Raw genomic sequence first — 26,404 nt, 5'->3', positions numbered from 1 at the left:
ACAACCATTCACTGTAAAATCCTCCGACATATGGATGCTATAAATTCAAACAGACCTATAAATTCTTGAGCAACGCACTTCAATTTTTCAGTAGAATTGTTCGGACTCCTCTGGGTTTGATGCTGGTTTTTATAACCAGTTAAAACCGTAACTCTTTCCTAAAAGACAGCTGGCATGTCAAATGGACCATGATATTGACGAACCATAGACTCTGACCCACGGGGGTTCATGCAGCTCTGTTACATTTTTTGTGATAAAAAGTGAGAAAGGTGGGCTGAGTCTTTGTGCTGCTAGCACTTTGTTAAAGAGGAAAAATGCTTGAGAAATGTTGTTTTTCTGAATGATTGTGTTCTTGACATTTCATTCATTACTAATCAAAACAATCAGTTGACAAGTGCTTTGTGGGACTTCATTAAAAAAATGTTAGTACGACATAAAACGGATAAAAAACGGTTAGAAACTCAAAACAATTCACCCGAGAAGCAAGACATTTTAAGACCCTGCTTCCTTAATTATGCATTCTTTCAGCAACTGCTAATAAAAAGATTAAAAAAACAATGTGTGTTGCTGCACATCGGGTAGGAAGTGAGTGAGTGAGTGCTGGGAAGCCGGGGAGTATTGCATGTCATCTAACACTAACATTCTTTAAGTAGGTCAAGTAGAGAAGTGATTCCCAGCCTTTTCCATAAACCTACTGATGTAATGCTGACCTACAAAACAGCAGCAGCTGCTGGGATCAAGGGTCTGGACCCCATCGTATCCCCTCCTTCCTCCTCCTGCTCCTCCTCCTCCTCTTTGTCCTCCTGCTCCTTTCCTTACCTTCTGTTAGTTTCACTTTTACTCTTAACTTCACCCACATCATCATTACATCATTCTTTGTCAGTATTGCTATGGAATTACCCTTAATCCTACCCTTAACCAAATAGTTTTAGTTGCCTAATCTTAAGCCTAAACATAACCACAGCTGTTTACTCGTCTAAAGTTAAACTTTACCGGCATTGTTTCCCTGCAAGCGACATGGATTTGTTTAGCCTCACCATTTCACTCATACAGAGTGTGTTATTAGACCGGACCGAAGTTATTACCTTTAAAGGTCTAGCTTTACATAACTGGGCCACATTGTTTACATCTGGGTTTCATTGCAGTGGCTTTGTAGAAGAAGCTCCCGTCCCTTCATTTGATAGATGGATTGAGTCACAGGTGTTCCCGGTAATGTAGGCCAGTGGTTCTCAACATTTTTCATAAGGACCCCCTAAACTGACACACATTAGGTCACGGACCCCCATTTGATTAGATTTTGCTTCAGGGCCCTCCATCTGAAAAGATTTTGGTTGTTAGATATGATTAAGACCAGAATCTATAGTTGTCAGCTACAGTACAGAGGTGCAGAGTAGGAAGTGAAACCTATCAGAATAGTCACTATGACTCTCACTCAGATTGGGCTCACTTTTATAGTGAATTACATATTGAAACCCATTTTTCTGGGGACAACATGGAACTCCCTCAAGGACCACTGGGGGTTCCCGGACCACTGGTTGAGAACCACTGATGTAGGCTATACACAGCCTGCCCTAACCAAAGAGGCTAAAGAGCCATGGCGTCGTACTGCATCATATCATTTGGGTACAACACATGCACAGTCAAATTTGGTCTGCAGAAAGGCTCAATAGCTGCCGCATAATCATAGAACATGGGGATGATTGATATGTTTCATTGAAGGTCGGAATACGTTTTATATGAAAAATAAGGTGGACCATGTCATTAAATGAATCCAAAGAGCACCTGAGCGGACACCATCCCTTTATTTCTAGCACCGTCTGCTGTAACCCTTCAACATTGCCACTCCAGTTACATTGCACATGTGTCATACATCATAGCCCTCATGTGTCTCAGTCTTCATTTAATATCCTTGGCCATAACTTATAGAGTGCTACAGGGTTGTTGAGATATTTTTTAGAATCGCACAGGTTCCCTCGACAAAAATCCAATGGGATTTTTCCATTTGGTTTTGGATTATTGCAGAAAATAAGCTCTGCGGCAAATAAACATTTATGATACAGTACTTACACACTTTGTTCCATAAGATAATCTCCAAATGCTACTTTATGAGTTTTTTAAGTGTGAAAGCAATCGCCAGAAGTAAAAAGCTAACGTCAGACCATAAACAAACTACACCATGGTCACATGAACGCGAGTATACACAACGAGACTGTAATGGCGGACGAGTCGGCGTGATGACGTTTAGTAGTCTCATCTAGCCACTTGTTAGCAACAAGTTAAACTTTAAAATCTCTTAAACTTGTGTTAATCACAGACCTTAGTTTAGGTATTTAACTAAAAACCCATTCAAATTACCCATTGACTTCCAGATGAAGGAACACATTATTATCGCGTTAACTTTGACAGCCCTAATACGAATATCTTTACCTGCATATGAACATACATTTCTTACTGTTGATTTACTGTAATCTCATTAACCAGTACCCTGAACAGCAGCTCATCTGTGACGATCAGACATTTCTAGTTACTATGTGTTTATATGTAGTAAATTTCCACCAAAAAGGAAATTATTGATAAAGCTTCCTTATGAATGGGGTAAATAATGTAAAAGGCTTGTTTACTGTATGAAGAACATTGTAGTGCGTGGGGGGAATTCCGTGATTGACAAGCCAGCCCATTGTATGTGAATTGTTCTGAACACTCAGGCCTCGGCCTTGTGTTTCTTCTCCTGACAGCGGGACTGATTAGTGAGGCTTAGCAGACAAGGCTGGTAACCAAAACAGAGAAAGGGAGGTGGAAACACACAACACAGCGCACTCACTCACTCGCTAATCACTGTGTACAAGCATCACACCCACATCTGGACGCATCTTTCCATGAGTGTGTGAGAGAGATGGCGAGTGTGAACAGGAGTTTAGTCAGAGAGAATGACAGAAAAGGTGTGTGACGGTTTGTGTGAGTGTGTGTGGTTAGGACAAAGATGTTTGTGTCTGTGGTTTATTGAGGTTGAAGTCAGAGGGGTTTCTGGTTTGATTCCTAGTAGTGACGTTGTCAACGGCAGATAAGGACGTTTAACCTCTTTTAACAAGAGGAACGAGAGAGTAACATTCAAAAACAGTGCAAATCTGCTTTGTATGTGTGTGTGTGTAGGGTTGTTTTACTCATATGGTGAGGACATAAATCTGTTTACACAGTCACATTGTGGGGACTCGCCTTCCTTTTGGGGACAAAATGCATGTCCCGATAATATGAGTCATTACATTTTAGGGTGAAGACTTGGTTTAGGGTTAGGGTAAGGTAAGGTTAGGTTTAGGTTAAGGTTAGGGTAAGGGTTAGGATTAGGCAAGTAGCAGTTAGGGTAAAGGTAAGTCTCCAGGAAATTAATGTAGGTCAATGAAATGTCCTCTAAAGTGATGGAAACACAATGTGTGTGTGTGTGTGTGTGTGTGTGTGTGTGTGTGTGTGTGTGTGTGTGTGTGTATGTGCGCGTGGATACCCACCCCTCCAGAGGGACATCGCCCTTGTATTCAGTCATTTTAATGATAAACACATTCTCTGCTTTTGGACACACACACACTTTCTTTCACTTTTTTTTTTTACACACACGCACGTGGACACACTCCTTATGTTTGCCATGCATTTGACAGTGACGCACGGCATTGTTTTATTTGGCCGAAATGAGACTCAGATGTGTTGAACGCGTCTGATAAACAACCTGCAGCGAGCCAGCCGCTTCATCAGGCTGTACTACACAGAACCACTGGAAACGCCTGCAGATCTGACCCTCTTAATACAAATTAAAGCAAGAACTTTTATTAAAATATTTCATCCCCGGGATCCAAATGAGAATTTAGTGTCTTACTGTGGGGCCCAGGATTGCATATTGCTAGCTTGTGTTCTGGTGGGACCTACCAGAGGAAGGCCTGTAACCTATTTTGGGTCTGTGCCCCCAGTTTAAGAAACGTGGGAGGGGAACATGACAAAGTCAGAACAACGACTGATTCTCATCATATAAGCTGATGTAGTTCTGCATTGTGCATCTCCGCCCTGTTTTTAGTGATTTTGACTCATCAAACATCGTTTTCTTTGGAGGCTGTTATAGAAACCTCCACAGAGAGACCTCCAAACCTCCAACGGAGAAAAGAGTTCCGCTTTAATTAGTGTTTAGTGCTTTTACAACTGGACTGTAAAGCTATAAATCAAGAGCGTTGATGTAATTAAAAAGAATCTGCTGGATGGTTTTCATTACCAGCTCATAAGGCTATTCAGTTCTCTCCATACTTACTCCATATGTCACAAAAGAGCTTGCATAACAGTGAAGGCTCATTCAGCTTAACATAAAGTGATCTGTCGTAATCTCAGACACCAAACCAAAACACTCAGTATTTTTCTATTCAAGCAAAAAAAAGGCACAACATGTAATGTATCATAGAGATGTTGCAGTAATATTTATAGTCTGTTGGCAACAACAATGAATCTCTGGCACATCCACCCTACTTGAGCAACGGTGGACTGCATTGTAACTTTACAGGTTGTGCAAGACATTTGCAGCTGAATAGTATTTAAAATTGTTTTGATTTAGATTGGTCACATCATCAACGCAAAACACAAAAAATATACCTTTTTCCCTAAATATAAATGAGAGCCAATGAGAGTTGAATCTTTGATTCACATGTGATGCTTTTCAGCCACAAATGTCTGGACACAAACAAGGTAACCCACGTTTTGGTTAGTGGTCCACATTATACCCTGCCTTTCACAGTTGGATTGGTACATTTCTTGGCACGTTACCTTCAACAACTGTCGACGAAATAGCGCATGGCCATTCTCGTTCTTGGGAGGCAGTCTTCTCAACAACTGTTATCAGTTTTTTGTTCAAATGCCTAAAATAACATATTACGTTTCTTCATACGGTGGTTCGTATGATATCTTACAGAAAGTTATTTCTCATATTTCATGCATTCTCCTATGAATGTCCAGCAACACAACCCATCAATGCGACTGCGCAAGTCCCTCCATTGCAGAACCTGTTTAGACAACAAAAATATTTGGTTAGGTTTAGGAAAAGACTGTGGTTTGGTTACTTAAAAAACTTGACTTAAGTTACTACTTACTTAAGTACTTATATTAACCTCAAACGTAAAAACAGACATAAAAAACTTGCGTTGGGGACAGTTAATTGTATGAGAATAGTTAAAGCTGAAGTAGGTAGAAATGGAGCAAATTTGATTTTAAAAAGTTATCTTTTATAAAACGGTCACTATAGCCTGACAGTAGTGCATGAGACAGGTAATCTGAAAAAAATCATATGCCTCTGTGTCCTCCGTTGTCCTCCGGTGCTCCTAATGGCATCTGCAAGATTTCACAGACCGAAGGAAAACAACCAATCAGAGTCGAGCCTTGCCGTCTCTGAGCAGCTGTCAATCACTTGCAAACTCCAATCAAACGGTCAAACTGGGCAGCGCTGATCAAATATGAGTCAATATGCTGTTACTGTAATGCCTATTTCTCACCTCAAATGTTTTCAGAAACATCTTGTAGTGTACTGTTTAGCTGTAAAATTAGAAAGTTTGTGACCTGGCTGCAATTCTGAGATAAGTTAAGAAAATACCAAGCACCACCCACCAGCTGGAGCACAGGTCAAAACACCAAAGTGTTTGAGTGTTTAATTAGGATGTACTTTTGAACCTCTTAAGTAATTTAACAACAAACATGATGATTTGACATGCAGGTGTTGCCTTCTCCAGCTGAGATGGTCCTTCTGTTCTTTACATCCCGTTAAATCCAGTGGGCAACTCCAAGGTCTGAAAAGTGAAGCCAATGCGGAAGTGCCTTAAACTTGCATTCTTTCTAATAGCCAGCAGGGGGCGACTCCTCTGGTTGCAAAAAGAAGTCTGATTTTAAAGTCTATGAAAAAATGAGCCGACGTCTCTCTTGATTTATTACCTCATTAAACATTGCAAACATGAGTTTATGGTCTCAATCGCTAGTTTCAAGTCTTCTTCAATACAGCATGATGTTCATTCAGTAAATTAATGGTCCCATTTAGAGTCAAATAGACCATAAGCAGGGGATGCTTTAGGGCATGGCTACCTTGTAATTGACAGGTTGCTACCACAGCGTTGTGCAGTCTAGGAGTTGTCTTGGTTTTCATCTTTTACAGTGTGTTTTCAGTTCATGAAAGTTCATTTTAACATTTTTGGTTTGCGTAAAAATGTCTTATTCAGCATTTGGTTGTACTTAGCACCGTCCTCTCGTGTCACTTCTGGTTGCAAAATACCAATATGGCGACGGCCAAAATGACGAACTTGGGGCTTCAAAATGGCACTTGGTCGTGTCTAGACGGGAACCAGCAAATTGGGGAAACTCTCACGAGATGGTTGTTAGGCATTGATCTTGAATAGTTAAGGTTAGGATAGGTCGTCAGACAGCGAGTCTCACAAGAGTTTTTGCAAGTTTTTACAGATCTCAGATCAGATTTCGCAATTTGCAGGTTAACTTCTAGACATGACTACAGCAGTCCACAAACCAATGGGTGACCTCACATGACTACACCCACTTCTTATATACAGTCTATGCTTAAATCTGTTTGTGTTCTTCTACTCCATAGCACTACTAGTGATCAAACGTTCTACGAGGTATTTTTAAGTAAAAATTTGAGGAGGAAGAGAGCTGATTGAATCCAATCCATCAAGTTGATAATTTGATGCTTTTGCATTGAGTACAAGTCTTACATCACTCTAATAAACAATAATAGGTACAACCTGTACATCAACCATTATAAGTGAAATATGTTGCTTTACCAGCTCTACCTGCTTATAGCACCACAGAGCAGCTGATTCTCCAGCAGATGAAGTTTTACTTCCAACACAGAACAGCCAGAACTGGACAAACAACTACGGTATTGATCAGCGACCATATTAACCCCCCACAGATTATTACAGTCAGTTTTTGTGCAAGCAGCTTGTTCACTTCAACAACTGCTTAATCAAGTCCTCCTTATGCACTCACACACATATATACACACACACACACACAAAGGTTGACCCTGAGGGGAGGAAATTGAATTAGCAGGGTGTAATGCAGCTCCTTGTGAGTGTAATCAGAGCAGGCTCAGAATACAGGGCCATTGTAAGTCACTGTGGTCGGAGTCGGAGAGCCAGCGACCGCTGGGGGAAGCTGCCCTTATCACTAGATATGATTACAGCCGAGGGAATGTGTGTGTGTGCGTGTGTGTGGGCGGTGGTGAGATTTGTGTGGGAGTCATGGCTGACTGAACGCACGGAGAATGCGCGTCTACATGCTTGGGATCGAATACAAGTGTGAGTTAGAGTAATTTATAAAAAGGCGGTGATGAACGCCAAAAAAAGCTCAAAACTTTTGCATGTACAAAAATAACGCCAACATTTCTGACGATTTTTTTTTATATCCTGTGGTAACAACAACAACAAAAATGCCTTTTCTGCTCGGTGTTTCCACTATCATTGTTCGGCGCAGGCTGCAGGCTGTGTTTTCCACGGTGGATGTCATTGTTTTTCACTGTCTGTTAATTATTTTTGTGCTGGTATTTTGCCTCCTCCTGATATAGTGTTTCCTGCTATTGTCTTTTTTCTACCAGGCTGGCTGCCTCTGGACTTGAGCCAGTCGGTCCCTCCTACCTTAAAATACACACACACACACACACACCACACAAACACACACATCCATGACCACGCATACACACACACACATCCACACACGCACACACACACACACACGCACACACACACACACACACACACACACACACACACTCTGGTCTCCCTCTGCTCTCCCTTCCTCCTCTTGGCACTTGAGCGAAAACACAAGAAGTCAGTGATACGGCAAACCAACTGTGTGTGTGTGTGTGTGTGTGTGTGTGTGTGTGTGAGGGAGGGAGAGAGTCCACCAGTCAGTTCAGAGGGGTTAATCTCTCTCTCTCTCTCTCTCTCTCTCTCTCTCTCTCTCCCAACCTCGATCTCTCCCTCCCTCCCTCTGTTGCCTTTTGTTGCGGTTCCTCACTTTCTCAACACTTGGACAGAGGGAACTGATACTGCGCCTGTGTGTGTGTGTGTACGTATGTGTGTGTGTGTGTGTAGTTTGGGTGTCCCCACAACTCTCGATCTCTCTGGACTTAACTGTACGTGAACATGACTGACTGAACAGGACTTTCTAACACACTTCTCATGCTGAATGTTCACACAGACTGGTAAGGCAAAAGTTGTCTAATTTCAATGTGTTTGGGGTTGCAGAGGGATGAGGGTGTGTGTGTGTGCCACTTTGCATGTGTGTGCATGTGGGAAAAAGCTGTCTGGAATGCAACAGGTCATTTGTAAATGTGGCTTTCTTTATTTGTGTGAGCTCAAACTTCATGTTTTCAAGATGTGGAGACATGTATAGATCCTTTTCCTCCGCTCCCTATTCCACTTCTTCTTCTCCCTATCTCCCCCCTCTCTCTGCCCGGCCCAACGTTACTCAAGTTACCGGCTTCCTCCTGTTGTTATGAGCCCCGTGGTTTCTCTGCAGCGCTCTGAGGGCGCTCCCACGCTCTCCCAAAGAGAAAGAAAGGAAGGAAAACAGGGATAACTATTTCAGAGCCACAAAAGAAGTGGGAGAAGCATGCTTGGTTTGGTCCCGTGTCTCCTCCCGGCATCTACATGCACGCTTTTGTCCCTTTAACACTGAGCAACTCGGGGAGCTGTCTCTGCTTTTTTTGCGTGTCTGGTTGGCTACTTTTTTGTTGTTTTCTGGACAAAAGTTTTCTCTTTTCTTCGGAGGTGGTGGGTTGGCTGAGGTGGTGAGAAAATTGGAAACAGAGCCACCCACAGTGGAAGTGAGTCAGCCCGGCATTTAGTGGTGTGTTGACTTTGGAAATGGCAGGGATTGGGGGGTGGTGGAGGTGCTGGGGGGGACAGATGGAATTGTCAGAAGAAAAAAGAGGAAAAAACAAAGTGTCAATTTGTTCATGTTTTTCTGCTGAGGGGCTCAGAATCCTTGCAAAGTGGGATCTGAGTTGTGTATAACAGGCATTAAAGGAAAGAAGAAGAGATTGACGGAGAGGAGAGGTAAAAGCCAGAGGCTGTTTATAAAGGGAGGGAGCGGCTTGTGTCCATCTGGGACAATCCCAAGTGCTGAAAGCTTCCCCACCCTGATCCCAAACAACTCTTTCCCCCCTTCTCTCCCTCTGTCTTTCTCCTTGTCTCTCTCTTTTGCTCCTTCACAATAAGGTGCAAGTGGGTGCATTTTTAATTGCAACCTGCAAAATGCATCCCACTTGTTGTATTTGTTCTTGCTGCATAATATCCTGATCTTTGTCACTCTCTGTTGCTTCCCTCTTCGCTCTTTGTTTGCAGCTCATCTGTGTCTGCCAGCATGCTACATGCAGTTGCTCCTAACAACATGAAAAACACTACAAGGAGTCTTTTCATGCACGTTCGCGTCCACTATCTGAAAAAAAATGGTTCTACATGGCCTGCAACATGTGGAATCTGTACTTTTATGTAATCTAAACCTCAACTTCAAATCTCAAACTTTCAACACAGTCTAACAGCAGTTTGTGAAATAGTCACGAAATTTGATGCATGTACATAGACACGAATTTGCCTTTTTTTGTGACGCTCAATACGACTTTCAACAATACGTGACGCACGTGTCAATTGCCGCTCTAATCTTTTCTAAATAAAACTATTTAGTTAAAGGAAAAGATTGTGATTTGACTTAAAATTACACTGGAAGTGCTGCAACTTAAGTTCAGAACTTCTGTGACAAAAACTACTTAGTTAGGTTCAGGAAAAAATCGTGGTTTGAAGTGCTGTAACTTCTGTAGGGAAGTTACGTGGCAAATAAATCCACTTTGACTTGTGGGTTCACATGGGACGCGGACACTGGTCTCCTGGGTGAAAGTCCTGTGTTTTTTGACCCACCCTTCTACACTGACCTCCTCCCTATGCAGCGTTCGCACTTCACGATTACGTGGATTACATACAAATTGATCACAATCACAAAATAAATGTGAAATTTGTGTCTATGTACACAAATCTATACATTACATTTTTTGACTATTTCACAATCTGCTGTGCAACTGGGCTGAAACCTTTTGGGGTCAGGGACCCCTTACAAGGTACAAATTGTTTCCAAGAACCCCCTTATAATCATAACAATTAATCGACAATAGTAATTAAGCATAATGCTTACCTCCATTTGTACTCTTTTACTCGCCATTGGAACTATTTGTATTGTAAAACCTTTTAACATAAATCCTTCAGACCTGTTTCATAGTGATGAACAGAAACACATTTCAATTTTAATCATCTTAACACCATTTATTAATACCAGTTAATATCCGAATGAATCCAGACATTTAAAATGACCAGTTAAATGCTGACTTTCAGTGCTTTAACTTTAAAGCAATGAACGTATTGCTCTTTGTTCAAATCATTGGCAGAAAGCTCTGAACAGAAGAAGAATTTATCATAACAGTGTTGCGAAACACATCATAGTAATTAAGCCTATTACTTCAGAAAAGTTGGATTGGAATATTTGCATTAGAGTGAGTGAAGTGAATGATTCATGACAGATTGACGTAATGTGTCACAATCATATCAGAGTTTCTATTAGGGATGCACCGTTACCGGATCGGATATCGGGCCGATACTGACTCAAATAGCTCGGGTATCGGTGACAATGGGCCGATCTATTCAATTTGGTTCTATGTTTATATATTATATACATTATAGACTTGAATGTAATTGTTTTTACCAAGTTGCTGGTGTATAATTTATTATTTTAATAATAAATAACAATTCAGTAAATCTATATCTATGTATTTATCTGTAACATTTAATTTGACAAAGTTAGTGTTATGTTCCGGGTAACAAAACGTGGACTCAAATGCAGCACACCACAAGAGTTTTAAAGGATGAACAAAAGAATATTTATTTAAACAAAAGGGTTCCAGGTTGAGGAAGAGCCGAGTGCAGGAGTGAGCAGGCAGGATTGGAAGCAGACACAGCTGGCAGGAGAACAGACCTGAGCACAGAGCAAAAAACGAGGTTTAGTCCAAACAATCTCAAAAACATAAGAGCAACCGCAAAGACAAGTGCAAAAATCCAGGGAGCCTGATATAGTATATACCACTGTGGGTGACGGAACGATCTGGCGAAGAGTAGCAGGAAAACCGGGGTATATATACTGCAGGTGTGATGATTGGTGGCAGCTGCTCCAGCCGAGCCCGCCCAGAGGAGGAGGAGGAGGAGGAAGGCCACACCTCCCGACACACTGACAAACTAGACAAACTAGACAAACCAGGGGAAAACACACAAGAGACAAAAGGACAGGGAAACATAGGAAACAACAGGAACTCCTAGACTAAAGGTAGTGAACATGACAGTTAGGAATGTAATATTTAAGTTAAGCCTGATGTTTCCTTACACAAAAAAAAGATCCCAGTCACTTCCGCACAGTGAGGCATACAGCTAAATAAATTAAACACTGGTATCAGATCGGTACTCGATCGGTATCGACCGATGACCAAAGCCCAGGTATCGGTGTCAGGACTGAAAAAGTTGAATTGACGCATCCCTAGTTTTCTATTGACCACAGCTACCATGGGTGGTAATAATGGACACAATATGCTTGTTTTATTGGTGCAAATGGTCCCCGTCTGTAGATATGCAATTTTTAATGATACAGCACAATTTTATAATTCCTAGCAAATTATTTCGCGGACCCCCTGGCAGAGTGTCACGGACCCCTGGGGGTCCCCGGACCTCACTTTAAGAATCACTGATCTAAACCATAAATAGTCTCACTTTAGCTGCTCGTTTGATCTCCATTAAAATCCTACTGACGTGCAACCAAGTGTTGATGATGTTTTGGATCAAATAATGATTTCATATTTTATAACAAAGTATATGTTATAAGAAGCAATAGGCCTCTTTCAGCTCAACAAGCCTGCAGGATATAGTTTACACATGTTTTCCTCCTCATCATCTCAGCATTTTTCTGCCAGAAACCCCCAAAAATAAACAAATAAAAAACCAACTGGTGGACAACAGCCGTATCTGTCCTCTCCCTTTGTCTAGCCTGCGTCTCCTTCTCCTCTTCCTCTTCCCTCCCTGCCTTCCTCCCTCCGCGCTGCCTGTGTATCCAGCGATAAGGGGACAGCGACGGTAGCACTTCCTCTCGCCACAGGAAGCAGGAAGTGTTGATTTCCACCGCAGCCTCTCTGGGCAAACTCTGCGCTCGGTCCGCTGGGATCCTCGTCACTTACACACACACACACTCCCAGACATGCAGTGACATACAGACATAGAAGTGCTCTGTGTGTGTGTGTGTGTGTGTGTGTGTCACCTGTCTGCAGACAATGACTCCACTATATCTCTGCAGGCCTGATGGTTTTCATGTGAAACCACCTGGGAAGCAGCCCGGTCTGTGTCTCTTTGACCTCAGGGTTGGCCCGCAGGTCAGAGGACGATTGGCTCATTATTCCTCTAATCACAGCAAATGTTTTCTTATCGCCCTCTTTGGCCACGCAGGCCATGGGTGGCGCTGTTGAGCTTAAAAAAACACAAACAACCATTCATCAGCTAATGGATTCCAGTTATACTGCTGGGTGGGAGGGCTGGGTGTGAGAGAGAGAGAGACAGAGGGACGGAGGGAGGCTGACATTAAGAGAAAGTGGTGAAGACAAAGAATGGGGCATCCGAGGGCAAGAAACAATACCTGATGGATTTATTTCCAAAGCGAGAGCCTTACTCCTGTTTGTAGTCAAATTAAGAGTTCTATAATTATTTTGGCGGTTTCCTTCTGCGTGATTTTCAAGTTTGTACTGCCAAAGCAGTGACGATATGTTCAGTATCCTGAAAATGTTGGCAACAAATAATCTCAGGCTCATCGACAGATTTTCTCTTGTTCCAAGACAGTTTTAGGAGGGTATTCTTTTTCAGCTCGTGACGCACATGAACTGCACCATGATCAGAAAAACAAGTGAAATTACTGCGGTTTGAACATTGTTAAAAATAGGAGGGATTTAGAAAAGAAGTCTTGAAAGAACAACAAAGAACATGGTTGCGAGGAAAGTGAAAAACAGAATATGCAACATTTTTCAAAACACACTTCTTTTTCAGCCTTTTTTCATGCCTGCGGCTTTGACATTTCTGAAATGTCTCAGCTGTCATTGAACAGCCCTTGTTTGGTGAAAGATGAGTCAGTGACAAGAGAACAGATCAAAGTGGGTGAAAGTAGTGGGTGCTGTCCTGTGCTGTGTCACTGACCAACACTTAAACACCTAAAGTTCATAGCATAGCCTATAGTTATCTATATTAGTGATGATCTACACCTCCCAGATGGTCAATTGCTAAAATGGTAATTGGTACCAGGGATATGGAAGTATCCATCAGGTCATTTAGGCAAGCACTGAGAATTAAATTCCAACATAAAACTTTTGGACAACGTTTGGACATTAGGCCACATATGTATAGGGCTGCAACTAACGATTGATTTCTCTATTAATCGATTAGTTGTTTGGTCTATAAAATATCAGAAAATGATGAAAAATGTCGATCAGTGTTTCCCAAAGCCCAATATGACATCACCAAATGTCTTGTTTTGTCCACAGCTCAAAGATATTAAGTTTACTGTCATAGAGGAGTAAAGAAACCAGAAAATATTCACATTTAAGAAGCTGGAATCAGAGAATTTTTCCTATTTTTCTATAAAAATTACTCAAACCAATTAATTGATTATCAAAATAGTTGGTGATTAACTTATTAGTTGACAAATAATTGATTAACTGATTAATCATTGCAGGTTTATATATATATACACTGGTCGTTGTATTAATGCATAAGCAACACATTTTCCAAAAATTGTTTTTTCAATAATGAAACTTATCAAACTCTCAGTTATAGATGTTAGGGAGCAATGAAAGGCAAAGATTATGGGATTAACAATATATATATTTTTGTTTGAAAAAATTAAAATGTAGGCTATAGGATGAGATCACTTACAGCACACATACATTTTAATTTGTCTTTTTTTTTTTTTAAATCAAATCAAAGACCATTATTTTAGCACACTACTGAACGATTAGTTACAGAATCAATAAATCTGTCGTCATTTTTTAGATTAATCGTTTAGTCTATAAAACATCGGAAAATAGTGAAAAATGGCAACCACAATTTTTCAAATATTTTGTTTTGTCCACCTAAAAGTCCAAAAGATCAGACCAAAGATCTTCAATTTGCTATGGAGCTAAGACAAACATAGGCAGCACATTTTCACATTTGAGAGGCTGGAACCATCAAATATTTTTCTTGAAAAATTACTGAACATGATTAATTTATTATCAAATTAGTTGAAAAACTAAGTAAATATTGTAATTTCTTTTCAGAAGAACTGGATAATGACTAGTCCTTAAATTCAATATATACGCATATAGGCTTCCGTCTAAGTCTATTATTGCTGTGACTTTACTGGCTATTGCTAATAGGACAAATGCTTTAAGAAAGGGAACATAATATAAAGCATATGAGGCTGGCACTAGATTGAGTGGGTGCAGACAAAGGAACAAAGAAGAAAAGGAAGGAGGGAGAATTAAAGTGACACCTGTGAGTATGACGGAGGAGTTAGGAAGTTAGGAAGGAGAGAAAGCAAAGGGGCCACGGCCAAATTGAAAGAATACGAAGAGATTTGGGCGATTAGGAAACGTTGGAGATGTGAGCCTAAACTATGAGCGGGTCAGGGGTCAAGAGGGGTGAGGAGGTCAGAGTGGGCCCAGCAGCTCTACTTAGAACAGGATATCCTGCGAGGAAAACCCATCTGTCTCTCTCTCTCTCCCTCTCGGTCCGTCTCTTAAATTCCCACAGAGGGCACAGCGGAGAGGAGAGGTGTAACCTTTCACTCCAAACACCAGAGAAAACACCAGCTCCCGACTGAGAAGCTTCACTTTCATCAGTCATCGGTGGCAGAGACAGATAGCAGATATGCACGCCTGATGTGTCTTGACCTGACAAACTGAGAGTGTATGAAGTGTGTGTGATAACAGCTGTATGATGTTTCCATCCTGTGCTGATGTTTGTTGCTGTTTTCATCCACTCGCTGCAGGGGCGACATCAGCCAAGATCAATTACCCAGCAGGGAAGATGAAGTTGATCTTACTGTGTCTTATCTTAGCCAGACAGACAGTGAGTGAAAATTATGAAACATCCCAACTCTATTTTAAATATACTTAACGTTAATATCAGCAAGCTGGACCGTGGAAAACCACAACCACCCAGTTGTGGTATTGAATCTCTTATGCAAAATATTAATGAGACAGTAAAAATGGTGTTGTTCAGGTTTGGGTTACAGGGTTGCCTAAAGGTTCCAAAGGTCAGCCCCTTTTCTGTGTTACCTGCTGTGCTGAAATGTCTTTGAGCAAGGCAATGACCCTCTGCCAGCTCCAGGCTGCTGTACTATGGCCAAGACTGACCCCAGGCCTATCAACACGTTTGCACCAAGGCACCCTTTAACGCCTTGTGAGACGCACCGGACTTTCAACTAACTCCAATGTAAACCCGTCCGCGTCAGGGCAACTGATGTGGTATAAAGAGCGAATGCCCGCTTAGGGAGGAGGTAGGGGTGGATGGTTAGGTCAAACAAATACGGACCATACTGTGACACCCTGGAGACCACCGTTCATGTCCCGTGTGAAACCAAGCCAACGATGACTTATTTTACCTTACCGTTGTTACACAACTTATGTACTTAACTAACACTATGTACGTAAGTTACACAACAAACGTACTTATTTGAACCCAAACCATGATCTTTTTCTAAACCTTACTAAGTAGGCTACTTTTGTTACCTAAACCTAACCAAGTAAACCTATATTGGCAGTTTTTTTTTTAAAAAGACACTGTATGCGCGTAACAAGTGGAATCTGACACGTTGTAGCCTACCTACATCACATTTTCACTCACAACGAGGGTCCCACGGCATCGAAGACCTGACGCATGGAGTACCCCTCTTGTATTACTGTTGGATAAGTCATGGACGGCGTGTCAATATATGCTTGTCACATGCATAGTGTCCTTTCAAAACAAATTTCCGTTTCACAGGAAGTTAGGTTTAGGCAACATATCCACACAGTTAGGTTTAGGAAACGGTCGTGATTGATGTTAACTTCACTGACTAACGGCTCACGTGACAAAATAAGTCAACACGGGCCACCCGAAGTGGTCTCCTGGTTGAAAGTTTTGAGTTTGTTTGACCCATAAACCACCCATCCCACCTGCCCTTAGCAGACTCCCACGCTCTTTATACTATGCCACTTGCTCTGAACGTCGAATAACGCTGCAGGTGGGTTGACATTGGAGTTAATTGAAAGATCGGTGCATTGCAAACAGACACTAAAGGGTGCCTCCATGCGTCGGTTTCCAATGCCGAGGGGCACTTACCCATCAGCGGTATTTGATGAGTTGGGAGTGAGAACAGGTTGTTACCTGACATGTCCAAAACAGACACTAGAGGGGTACTACCTAGAGCGTCATAGTTTTGGGCCTACCTATGGAGGAGAGTTACATTGTTATAGGCAAACAGATCAGTTTTGTAACAGATATGTGTGTTTGCTGCTGGAGAGTAAAGAGGGTGCCTTTTGACAGCGTATCAAAGCCACATTTCCTTTAATTTCTCCCTTCATTTGGCCCTGTGAGAACAATAACATTCAAATTCAGATGATTACAAAAGGATGGCAGAAATTGTGAGGCACTCAGGAAACTGTGCTGTGGTCTGTCAAGACTGAGAACAATCTTTTCTAATAACAGGAAACGACCCAAAACACAAGACTTAGGTTTTGTTGTTTCAAAGGTGTAGACATCAGCCAGCCAGAGCCCAAGGCAGAACACACCATGTCCCAGTGCATATACTGTTGATCCGCTTAACCTTTACAGTATTCTTGAATGTGAACATTAAAAATGCCCCCCCCCCAAAAAAAAAAAATTCCATAAGTAAATGTTAAAATTGATTTTGACCAGCCACTGTTATCCAAATCATATGAGGATAATTACAGTTTATTACAAATAGGGTTTATCTTTGTAGTTTTTGCCTTTTTTGTCATTCCTGTTAGTAAAGGTCCAAACACACTAGAAAGTATTACAGCCGAGTTAATCCTTGTGTCTTTATGAAATATTAATATGTACTTACTTAATGATCCTCCAGGTTAGCCAAACCTATTTAGACGAGAAAACAAAGATTAATGGTAAATTTATCACCCAAACTGTCCTCTGCAAACATCCAGAACCGTTTACAGACTTTGCTGTAGGGATGTCGACACATTCCCGGACTCCAGCAATTACCTGAGTGAATGAAATGTTATTGTTACCGAAAGATCGGATGGCCGAATTTCCTTCATGCACACACTCCGTTGTCTTAATATAGCTCAGGTTGATATTGCCAGAAACCCAAGTCCACACCAGCATGCTTTGCTTAACTGCAATTACATTTGTTTGAAAATCTAACCTTGCAGGATGACAGGTTACTAAAACTGCCCATTAAACATGCTTCTTGTGAGTCCATGTGACGTCTGTTTACAAGCCCTGCTTCACTTGTAATTGGAGATCCTGGAGCTAAACAAATATCTGTGGGTGTGACAGGATCCTAAAAATGGGGAAAAGATGCAGGGGAATAAAGCCTGATGAAAAGCTACATGGCTAAAACATGCAAACTTCATTTTGAAAAAAATACATGTGTGACTTTATCACTCTCTACAAGATTCTCAAGGAATGTCTGATTCCAGCCCAATTCCACTGCAATTTGTGAAATAGTCACACAATTTTAGGTATTGATTCGTGTACATAGACACAAATTTCACATTTTTTTCGTGATGGTCAATTCATTTGTAATCCACATAATTGTGAACCTGGAAGTATAGAGAGGGTTGGAGGTCAGGTTGGAGGTCGGGCTGGATGGCTGGGTCAAAAAACACAGGACAGTCGCCCATGAGACTGGTGTTTGTATACCATGTGAAACCAGAAGTCAAAGTAGATTTTTTTTGTCACATAACTTCCATACTTAAGTTACAGCACTTCCAGAGTTATTTTAACCCAAACCACAATCTTTTCCTAAAGCTAACTAAATAGTTTTGTTGCCTAAACCTAACTAAGTTAATCTTTTCCTAAGCCTAACTAAGTAGTTCTTGTCAAGTAATTTCCGTAGTTAAATTACGCCACTTCTGGTGTTATTTAAACTCAAACCGCAATCTTTTCCTAAACCTAACTAAGTACTTTGTTGCCTAAGCCTAACCAAGTCAATCTATTCCTAAACCTGAGTAGTTTTATTTTGAAAAGACTGTAGCGGAAATTGACACGTGTGTCACGTCTTGCTGGATATTCGTAGGAAAAAGCACTAAAAATCTGTTGTTGAAAATCGTGCTGAGTGTCACAATAAAAATAAAAAAGGAATTTGTGTCTATGTGCATGAATCAAACAGATTCAATTTTGTGACTATTTCACATACTGCCTTCAGACTGTGTTGCAGACTCTTATCGCCCCGATGTGTCAGACAAAAAGACAAATTTCAACCTACTAATGTTTCCCTCCTGTGAGAAGCTTTATGTTTCCCCTTTTGCAACACTTATGTCAACATAGTCATTATTCTCTCCATATACACTCAATCATATACTCAGTCCGATATTCTCACATTCAAGCGCGCTCTTAAGTGGGTGATATTTTCCGTACGGGAACATTAACTTATTTTTTTTCCTACCAATGGTTTATAGTGATACGAGCTAGAGACATGGAGAGAAAGAGAAAGAGAGAGAGAGAGAGAGCAAGGGATTGAAAGCGAGAGATGGGGAACGAAAGCGTAGAGCTATTTTTGGCCTGTCTGGGTGTTTCCTACACACACACGCTCACGCTTCGCAGGCTTGTTGTTGTTCAGAATGGTGGGTGTTGAAAGGGTGAGTTTTGATTTGATTTGACTTTACGTTTTGAGGATTCGTACGTGTGAGTGTGTGTGTTTTGTGTGTGTGTGCATTTGTGTGCTGTTGATATCCCTGGGACTTTCCTGTGGTTGCTATAGTTTCTTGCTGTGTTTTGAACAACTTGCCATAACTCCAAACATCCTTAGGGTGTAAAGGATCCTCAGCCCGTCATTATACACTCAGCTTGTGCTGTCGCCGGGGTTGACCTCACCTCACTTTCAATTTAACCAGATCAAACGTCCAAAAGAAGCTGCGATTCATTCTTACACGGCCATCTTTAAATTGAAGTCTTTTTTTTTTCTTTTTTTAAAATGTGTTTATTGGTTTTCAGTTTTACAGATAACCACAAAAAAAGAGCACAAAAAAGCACAAAAGGAAAAGGAAGATTAAATAATTGGCAAAGGATTTAAAACCAAACAAAAACACACACAATGAGAAACAAATACAAATAATAAATAAATAGGATAAAATAATAAAATACTATTTCAAAAAGGGGGGATTCAAGTTCCTTACGAATTCAGCATGACATTTCATTGATGTGGTGTATCCAAAAATAATAACACTGACTGTAAGTCTGCAAATTACAGGAGGAGATTTTAAAAAAGGAGATTACAAAGCGAGTTCAACATACCCAGGGTATTTTCTCGCTGTCTGGCTTAACTAACCCTAACAAACGCAGACCCGCTAATCCGTCCCACGGAGGTGGTTATCAACTCGGTAAATCAACCCAGGATTTCTCAATCTGGCTATGAGCACGTTAACATGAAGGGGACGGTGTTTGCAGCATCTGACCAATCAGTCCAGTCTACTGTCAGCAGAGCGGCACATTTGACAAACCAAGAGCAAACTATAATATTAGACAAATAAGAAGAAGTTAAGCACATAATCTAAAAGTAACATGGTTGAAGCTGCCAAAAGCAGGAAGGACAGCTGGCAAAAGAAAAAATTGCTGATTTGTGAATGCGTAAATTAACAGATTTATTAATTTAATGGAATTCTCTTAAGTCAGATATAGTCGTCTAAATGGGGCAGTGATATTATAAATAGCTTTCAAAATAGAACGGATGACTAGATTACACTTCATTATGCCCATTGTGGCGTGTATGACTATTTTAGACTTCTCTCAGCTCTGACTCCGGCGGTGTGACACGGGCTTGAGAGCAAGTAAAAAAATAAATATAAAAACATAATTCAAAGTGGTTAGCACCCACAGCACACAGCCAGCTGTCCTTCCTGCAGTTGTCAGTTTAAACTGAGTTGTTTTTAGCCTGAATTATGACTGTAACCTCTTCTTCCTCGTGTTATATTATCATACGATCTGCGCACCGAGCTCTGATTGGTCAGTAGGCGGTGCTTTTATACGAGTTGGTCTCTTATCTGTAACATTACCTACTCCGGAGCAGGTTAGGTGTTCAGCATGTTACCATGGCGATCTATCCCAGTAACAAGTGAACCACCACGCAAACTAGAGAAATAATCATATTAATGAAATTAATTTGAAGTCTTAATCGTATTGGCTGTGGTGTTTCTGCACTACATTTCCCAGAGATCTCCTGTTTGTGGTGGCATTACTCACTTGGATTTGTCTGCTGAGGAAGTTTTTATTTGGACAACTCAATTGTATTATAATATGTGCAGTGTGTGATTGATTGGTATCTGTTATGCTACTCTTATTATTGTACGTGTCTCTGGAAAAAAAAGTCACATAACTTCTTTATTTCACCTCTCAACACTGGGTAGTGATGACTGCACACATGATTCCATTGCTCTGTTGTGGAAAATGTCTGTCAGCGATCCATTGTGTTTCTGTAGACTGCTCATGTCACCGAGGCTTTCGATGTGGCTAGTCAGACACTCGCTCTGTCTTTCTTTTTTCTCACACACACTCACACACACACACACACACACACACATACCAGGGAAACCTTTTGAAAATGTGTACAGTCTGTAAGGGAATGTCTGATTGTATCTTGTTTGGGTTTCCAGTTATGTCTGCACTGTATATGCAGTGTAATGTAGCTGAGTGGGATATTTATTTATAGGTTGTGTGGGACACTGAATAACGTTATGACTTTTATGCAGCCTAACCCCCAAAACAGACTAGGAGAGTTCACAACCTAACTCCTCCTTGGTTTAGAGCAACATGTAGCAGTCCAATAAATTATTTAAAATATTTAGTTGTTTTTGATGAATGAAAACCATTTTTCTTTTTCTTTTTTCTTAATTGTTAATTAAAATTTGTAATTAATATATTTTCTCATATGTTTCCATTATCTAAATTAGGTCATTGTATGTCTATTAAGTATTTATTTGTGCTTGATGTCACTGTTTTGTTCGTCTTGGAAGGATGCTGGGTGTGAGTGTGTGTGTGGGGACTAAAATACAGATGCTTTTGATTACAACCAGGAACTATACATGACAAATTTATCATCATTCATCTAATGTAAAATACACAGTTTGCTATCTCCGCCAGGAGATTATGTTGTGTGTGTGTGTGTGTGTGTGCATCTCTGTGTCTGTCTCTCTTTCTGTCCACAGCTTATCGCGCATACCGCTGGGCCCATCAGCCTAATATTTTTGGTGCTCATTGGATAAATAGATAGATAAATAGATGTACCTTATTGATCCCAAATTGGGAAATTATTGTGTTAAAGCAGCAGGTTATCCAGGCAATGCATCGGAACAGTAATAAAATGTACATATCAACACTAGAGAAATATATTCATAAAATACACAATATAAAGAATATTAGAAGACACTAAATATACCAGACAACTAGCATACAAAATCGTAAAATCTAAACATAGAATAACCTACTATATGCATTAGCAAGTGTGCAAGTTACAATGTTTTGTTTATAAAATACAAATTAAATTGAATGAGGTAGTAAACCTCATTAATGACTGTATAGCTCAAGGAGCTCTCATGGTTGTAGTGATTCACATATTTTAACAACATATTTTATTGACTGTTTCATACCATCCATTGACTGATGACTCCTCACTACTCTTAACCGGCCAGTAGTGATCAACAACTACTTCATTTTTTAATCATAGATTATAGATACGGTGGGGGGAGTGAGTAAATTTAGATTCAGCTAAGGCTAGCTGCGGCTGTTTCAACAGCTCTCTTGCTTTAGCTGTTGTATTGGCTGTCTTTCAGCAGTAAGTGTGATGGTTTGAGTTCTAGAGTAATTGGCAATTACTGCCAATTTGAATGTTTTCATAGATAGGATAATCATTCCCATTGAATAATAATGCCCATGGAATAAGATTCTGGTCCTAACCCAGTTTGCCCGTTGTAGGGCAGTACTGTGAGTATGTCTTCAGTGAGCTCAGTGAGCTCATTTTTCTTGCAATAGCAGCATTCCTCGTATTCGGTGCTTTAAATAACTCCGTAGCCTTCACGTTATCTTCATGAAGCAGGAGGATCTCACAGGATTCCAGCGTGTACGTGCTGATGTGCAAAGTCTCTCTCTCTCTGTCTGTATCTCATGATTATCAACTGACCGCCACAAGACCGAAGCAGACCGAAGCGCTGAAAGAGCCGTCACACATGGAAGGAGAGGATTTTCTGTGAAATACTGCAGGTGTGAAATTTCTGGCACTGAGATTACTGGCAAAAGAGAAACTTTGAAAAGGAAATCCAGCTGCATTTAGAAAAGTGTAGTCCAGTCCTGTAGCTGACCACACCCTGATACTCTCGCTCACATATGAACACAAGTATGTAAACACACACAAACACATGGTTGCGTGCACACAGGAATACCCGCATGCGCAAGAATAAAAATAGGGCTCAAGTTTTTCCTCCCAAATGTTTTCCAGCCTTATTATTTTCATCTTCTTTGTTCTTGTGTTTACTCAGCCCGCTAAAGATAATAAGTCTCTTCCTCAGTGTCTCATATTTCTCCCTGCCTTCATCTCCCCGTTTCCCCCTTTCTATCTTCATCTCACTCTGGATTCCCCGCTCCCCCCACCCTCCCCTCATCGTTCTCCTCCTTCTTGGCTTTTCTTTCTTTCCCATCATCCTCCTGTGTTTCTCCCCCTCTCCTCCGCTCCTTCCTTTTTCTTCTCATGCAGCATTCCTCACATTCCTGTTGGCTTCTTAAGGGGAAGGACCCCGCTGGCAGACCAAGGCCAAACATTATTACAGCGCTCTCAGCTCCTCTCTCTGTTTCTCTCATCCTATCTCTCTTCTTCTCTCTTTCTCTCTTACTGATCCTACCTCTCCATTCACCTCTTATTCTCTTTCTGACTTTTTTCTTCTCTTCCTCAGTCACTTTTTTTCTTTCTAATCCCTCCCCTTGTTCTTTCACTCGTTCGTTTCTTCTCCTCTAAACCCTCCATCCCTGCTAATTCCATTTTACAGATAGTGACTGCATGCTTGTACTTTAACTGTGTCGAAACAGCTTACTGAGACCACTGTTTCATAATTAGTGGAAATACGGGTCATACCCTTCTTCTTCTTTACGTAAAACAGGCTCATTCATGTTTATACGAGCGCATGTGCTGTGTTTTTTAACAACAACACACTGTCTGCACATGGGAGATAAAGAATCAGACACATAATTACTCACAGAAAAGGCTCAGTGACACTCACTCACAAAACAAGGCCGTTTTCTCAATTAAGTGGAATAAGTATGTTTAACATGTATCTTTCCTTGTGTCTGCATATATGTGAATGTCCCAAATGAACTTAAATGTTAAAATTGAAGTTTTATTTGACAGTAGATTTGCTCTAGATGCCCCCAAATGTGTCCTATTTTTATTTCCTCATTACACAGAGATACTGTGTACTCACTCAGGAGAATTGGTACAACAGACCCAGATTGTAAATTAAAGCCGCGCTGCTTTAGTTTGATGTGCAGAGTCTATATGTGTCATGGGCAGGGTCGGGGAATTGTTTGTTTTAGTGTCGATATCATACCTGGTTTTGGGAACTGACACAAATATAAAAAAAAAACATTCAATAGCTTACTTTGAGAAATTTAAGCAGGTTGTTTTTCTCCAAAACCTTTTTCCTAAGGCTGTCAATCGATTAAAATATTTAATCGCGATTAATCGCAGGATTGTCCATAGTTAATCGTGATTAATCGCAAATTAATCCCATATTTTTTATGCGTTCAAAATATACCTTAAAATGAGATTCCTATTATAGATTACTATTATCAACATGGGAGTGGGCAAATATGCTTGCTTTATGCAACTATATACATATATTTATTATTGGAGATCAATTAACAACACAAAACAATGACAAATATTGTCCAGAAACCCTCACAGGTACTGCATTTAGCATAAAAAATATGCTTAAATCACAACATGGCAAACTGCAGCCCAACAGGCAACAACAGCTGTCAGTGTGTCAGCGTGTTGACTTGACTATGACTTGTCCCCAAACTGCATGTGATTATCATAAAGTGGGCATGTCTGTAAAGGGGAGACTCGTGGGTACCCATAGAACCCATTTTCATTCACATATTTTCAGGTCAGAGGTCAAGGGACCCCTTTGGAAATGGCCATGCCAGTTTACAAAGTGTAACTTTGCAGAGCTATAGCATGACATGGGTGGTACAAATGAATTCCTTAGGTTTTCTAGTTTCATATGATACCAGTATCTTCACTCTAGCTCTAAAACCGAGCCCACTACAACCTCCGAAAGATTGATTGCGTTAATGCGTTAAAGAAATTAGTGGCATTAAAACATTGACAGCCTTATTTTTTTCACTTAACAAAAGAAGCCAGAGTTCCTAAATAACATAATCTAAAGTAAAAAACAATAATACTTTTAAAAAGGAGCTATCTGATGAAAAAAAAAGTAAAAAAATAAAGAATTTGTCTCGACATTCATTTTTACTTTTTTTTTCACTTGACAGTTTCCTATATTTGGTTAGACAAGCACATTTTGGCTCCAAAAAAGTACGGAGTTTCAATACCCAGCTCATTATCTCTACTCATTTGCTTTATGCATTCTGACCGTCATTCTGTGAGGATTTTAACTTAGTTTTGTAGACACTTTTATATTTTGTGAAAGATCTCTGCTTGTGTCAAATGTGGTGTTGTAGCAGGAGCACATCTCTGCAGGTGGGGAGGCAACAGTGTAGCACACAGCTGACCACATCCTGCCCCATATAGTACCGACAGAAAAAGCTACATACGTCACACTGACTGTTTTTCACTGTGTCAGTTCATTATGATTTACTTTACGGTTTGACTGATCGTGTTGATTCCAACATTTTTGCACTGAAGGGGAAGTTTTCTGCACTGACCACACTTTCTTTGTAAAAGGTGTTGAATTAGCAGGGATTCCCTTTGTGTTTGCAGTCAACAGCAAGAACTGACTGAAGTTTGATTAGTCATTCAAAAAAAGTACTAAATAGTCTCATATATGGACTAACCAATATACAGTATATTGGGATAATTATATTTTGCTGTTACTTCATTCAGTTGCATACCCCATGTGGAGGCTTTTACAATCAATCAACATATTTTCAGTAGGGCTGTCAAAGTTAACGCATTAACGCAAATTTGTTTTAACGCCACAAATTTCTTTAACGCATTAACGCAACTTGCGATATTTAGGTTGTAGCGCTGTTGTACTGGCATCATATGAAACTAGAAAAACCTAAGGAATCCATTGGTACCAACCATGTCATACTAGCTTGTCGCAAAGGAGGCTAAATAACGCTCCAAATTGACACTAAATTTTGGTGAGGAAAAACTGGCATGGCCATTTTCAAAGGGTTCCCTTGACCCCTGACCTGAAGAGATGTGAATGAAAATGGGTTCTATGGGTACCCACGAGACTCCCCTTTACAGACATGCCCTATTTATGATAATCACATGCAGTTTGGGGCAAGTCATAGTCAAGTCAGCACACTGACACACTGACAGCTGTTGTTGCCTGCTTGGTTTGAGTTTGCCATGTTATTATTTGAGCATATTTGTTATGCTAGATGCAGTACCTGTGAGGGTTTCTGGACAATATGTGTCATTGTTTTGTGTTGTTAATTGATTTTATGTAATTAATTTACATAAAGCAGCCTATTTGACCACTCCCATGTTGATAAGAGTATTAAATACTTGACAAATCTCTCTTAAAGGTACAATTTGAACAGATAAAAAATGTGTGATTTATTTGCGATTAATCATGATTAACTATTGACAATCATGCGATTAATTGCAATTCAATATTTTAATTGATTGACAGCCTTAGTTTTTTAAATAGATTTTTTTTTAATCTCAATAATCAGCTACTGCAAGCAAATAGGCAGCAGGTCTGTAAAGGAAAGGTTCTTCTATTTCCTTTAAAATAGATGTTGTTTGTTGAAAGTGCTAACTGACCAGTGCTGGACTGTGTGTGTGTGTGTGTGTGTGTCTGTGTGTGTGTGTGTATTCCTCTGTCCCTGTGGGCGGTTGCCTGCTG

General features: G+C 40.4%; 1 protein-coding gene and 1 long non-coding RNA gene across 2 annotated transcripts in view; one reads left to right on the top strand and one right to left on the bottom strand.

Annotated features, from left to right (window-relative positions):
• The first annotated feature begins 7,996 nt into the window (after nucleotides 1-7,996).
• The window catches only part of hdac7a (histone deacetylase 7a), an 88,831-nt gene continuing 70,423 nt past the window's right edge, over nucleotides 7,997-26,404 (top strand). The window contains 1 exon segment of the mRNA XM_037772781.1: nucleotides 7,997-8,227. Coding sequence (XP_037628709.1) covers nucleotides 8,212-8,227 — 16 coding nt within the window. The 5' untranslated portion in view covers nucleotides 7,997-8,211.
• LOC119489855 lies at nucleotides 10,928-11,214 on the bottom strand. Its single transcript, XR_005207271.1, has 2 exons — nucleotides 11,152-11,214; nucleotides 10,928-11,046 (listed from the first exon to the last, which is right to left on the bottom strand). It is a non-coding gene; the product is annotated as an uncharacterized LOC119489855 (long non-coding RNA).

This window comes from Sebastes umbrosus, chromosome 6, assembly GCF_015220745.1.
Source record: "Sebastes umbrosus isolate fSebUmb1 chromosome 6, fSebUmb1.pri, whole genome shotgun sequence".
Taxonomy (NCBI): Eukaryota; Metazoa; Chordata; class Actinopteri; order Perciformes; family Sebastidae; genus Sebastes; species Sebastes umbrosus.
This window is presented reverse-complemented; position numbering and strand designations above follow the sequence as displayed.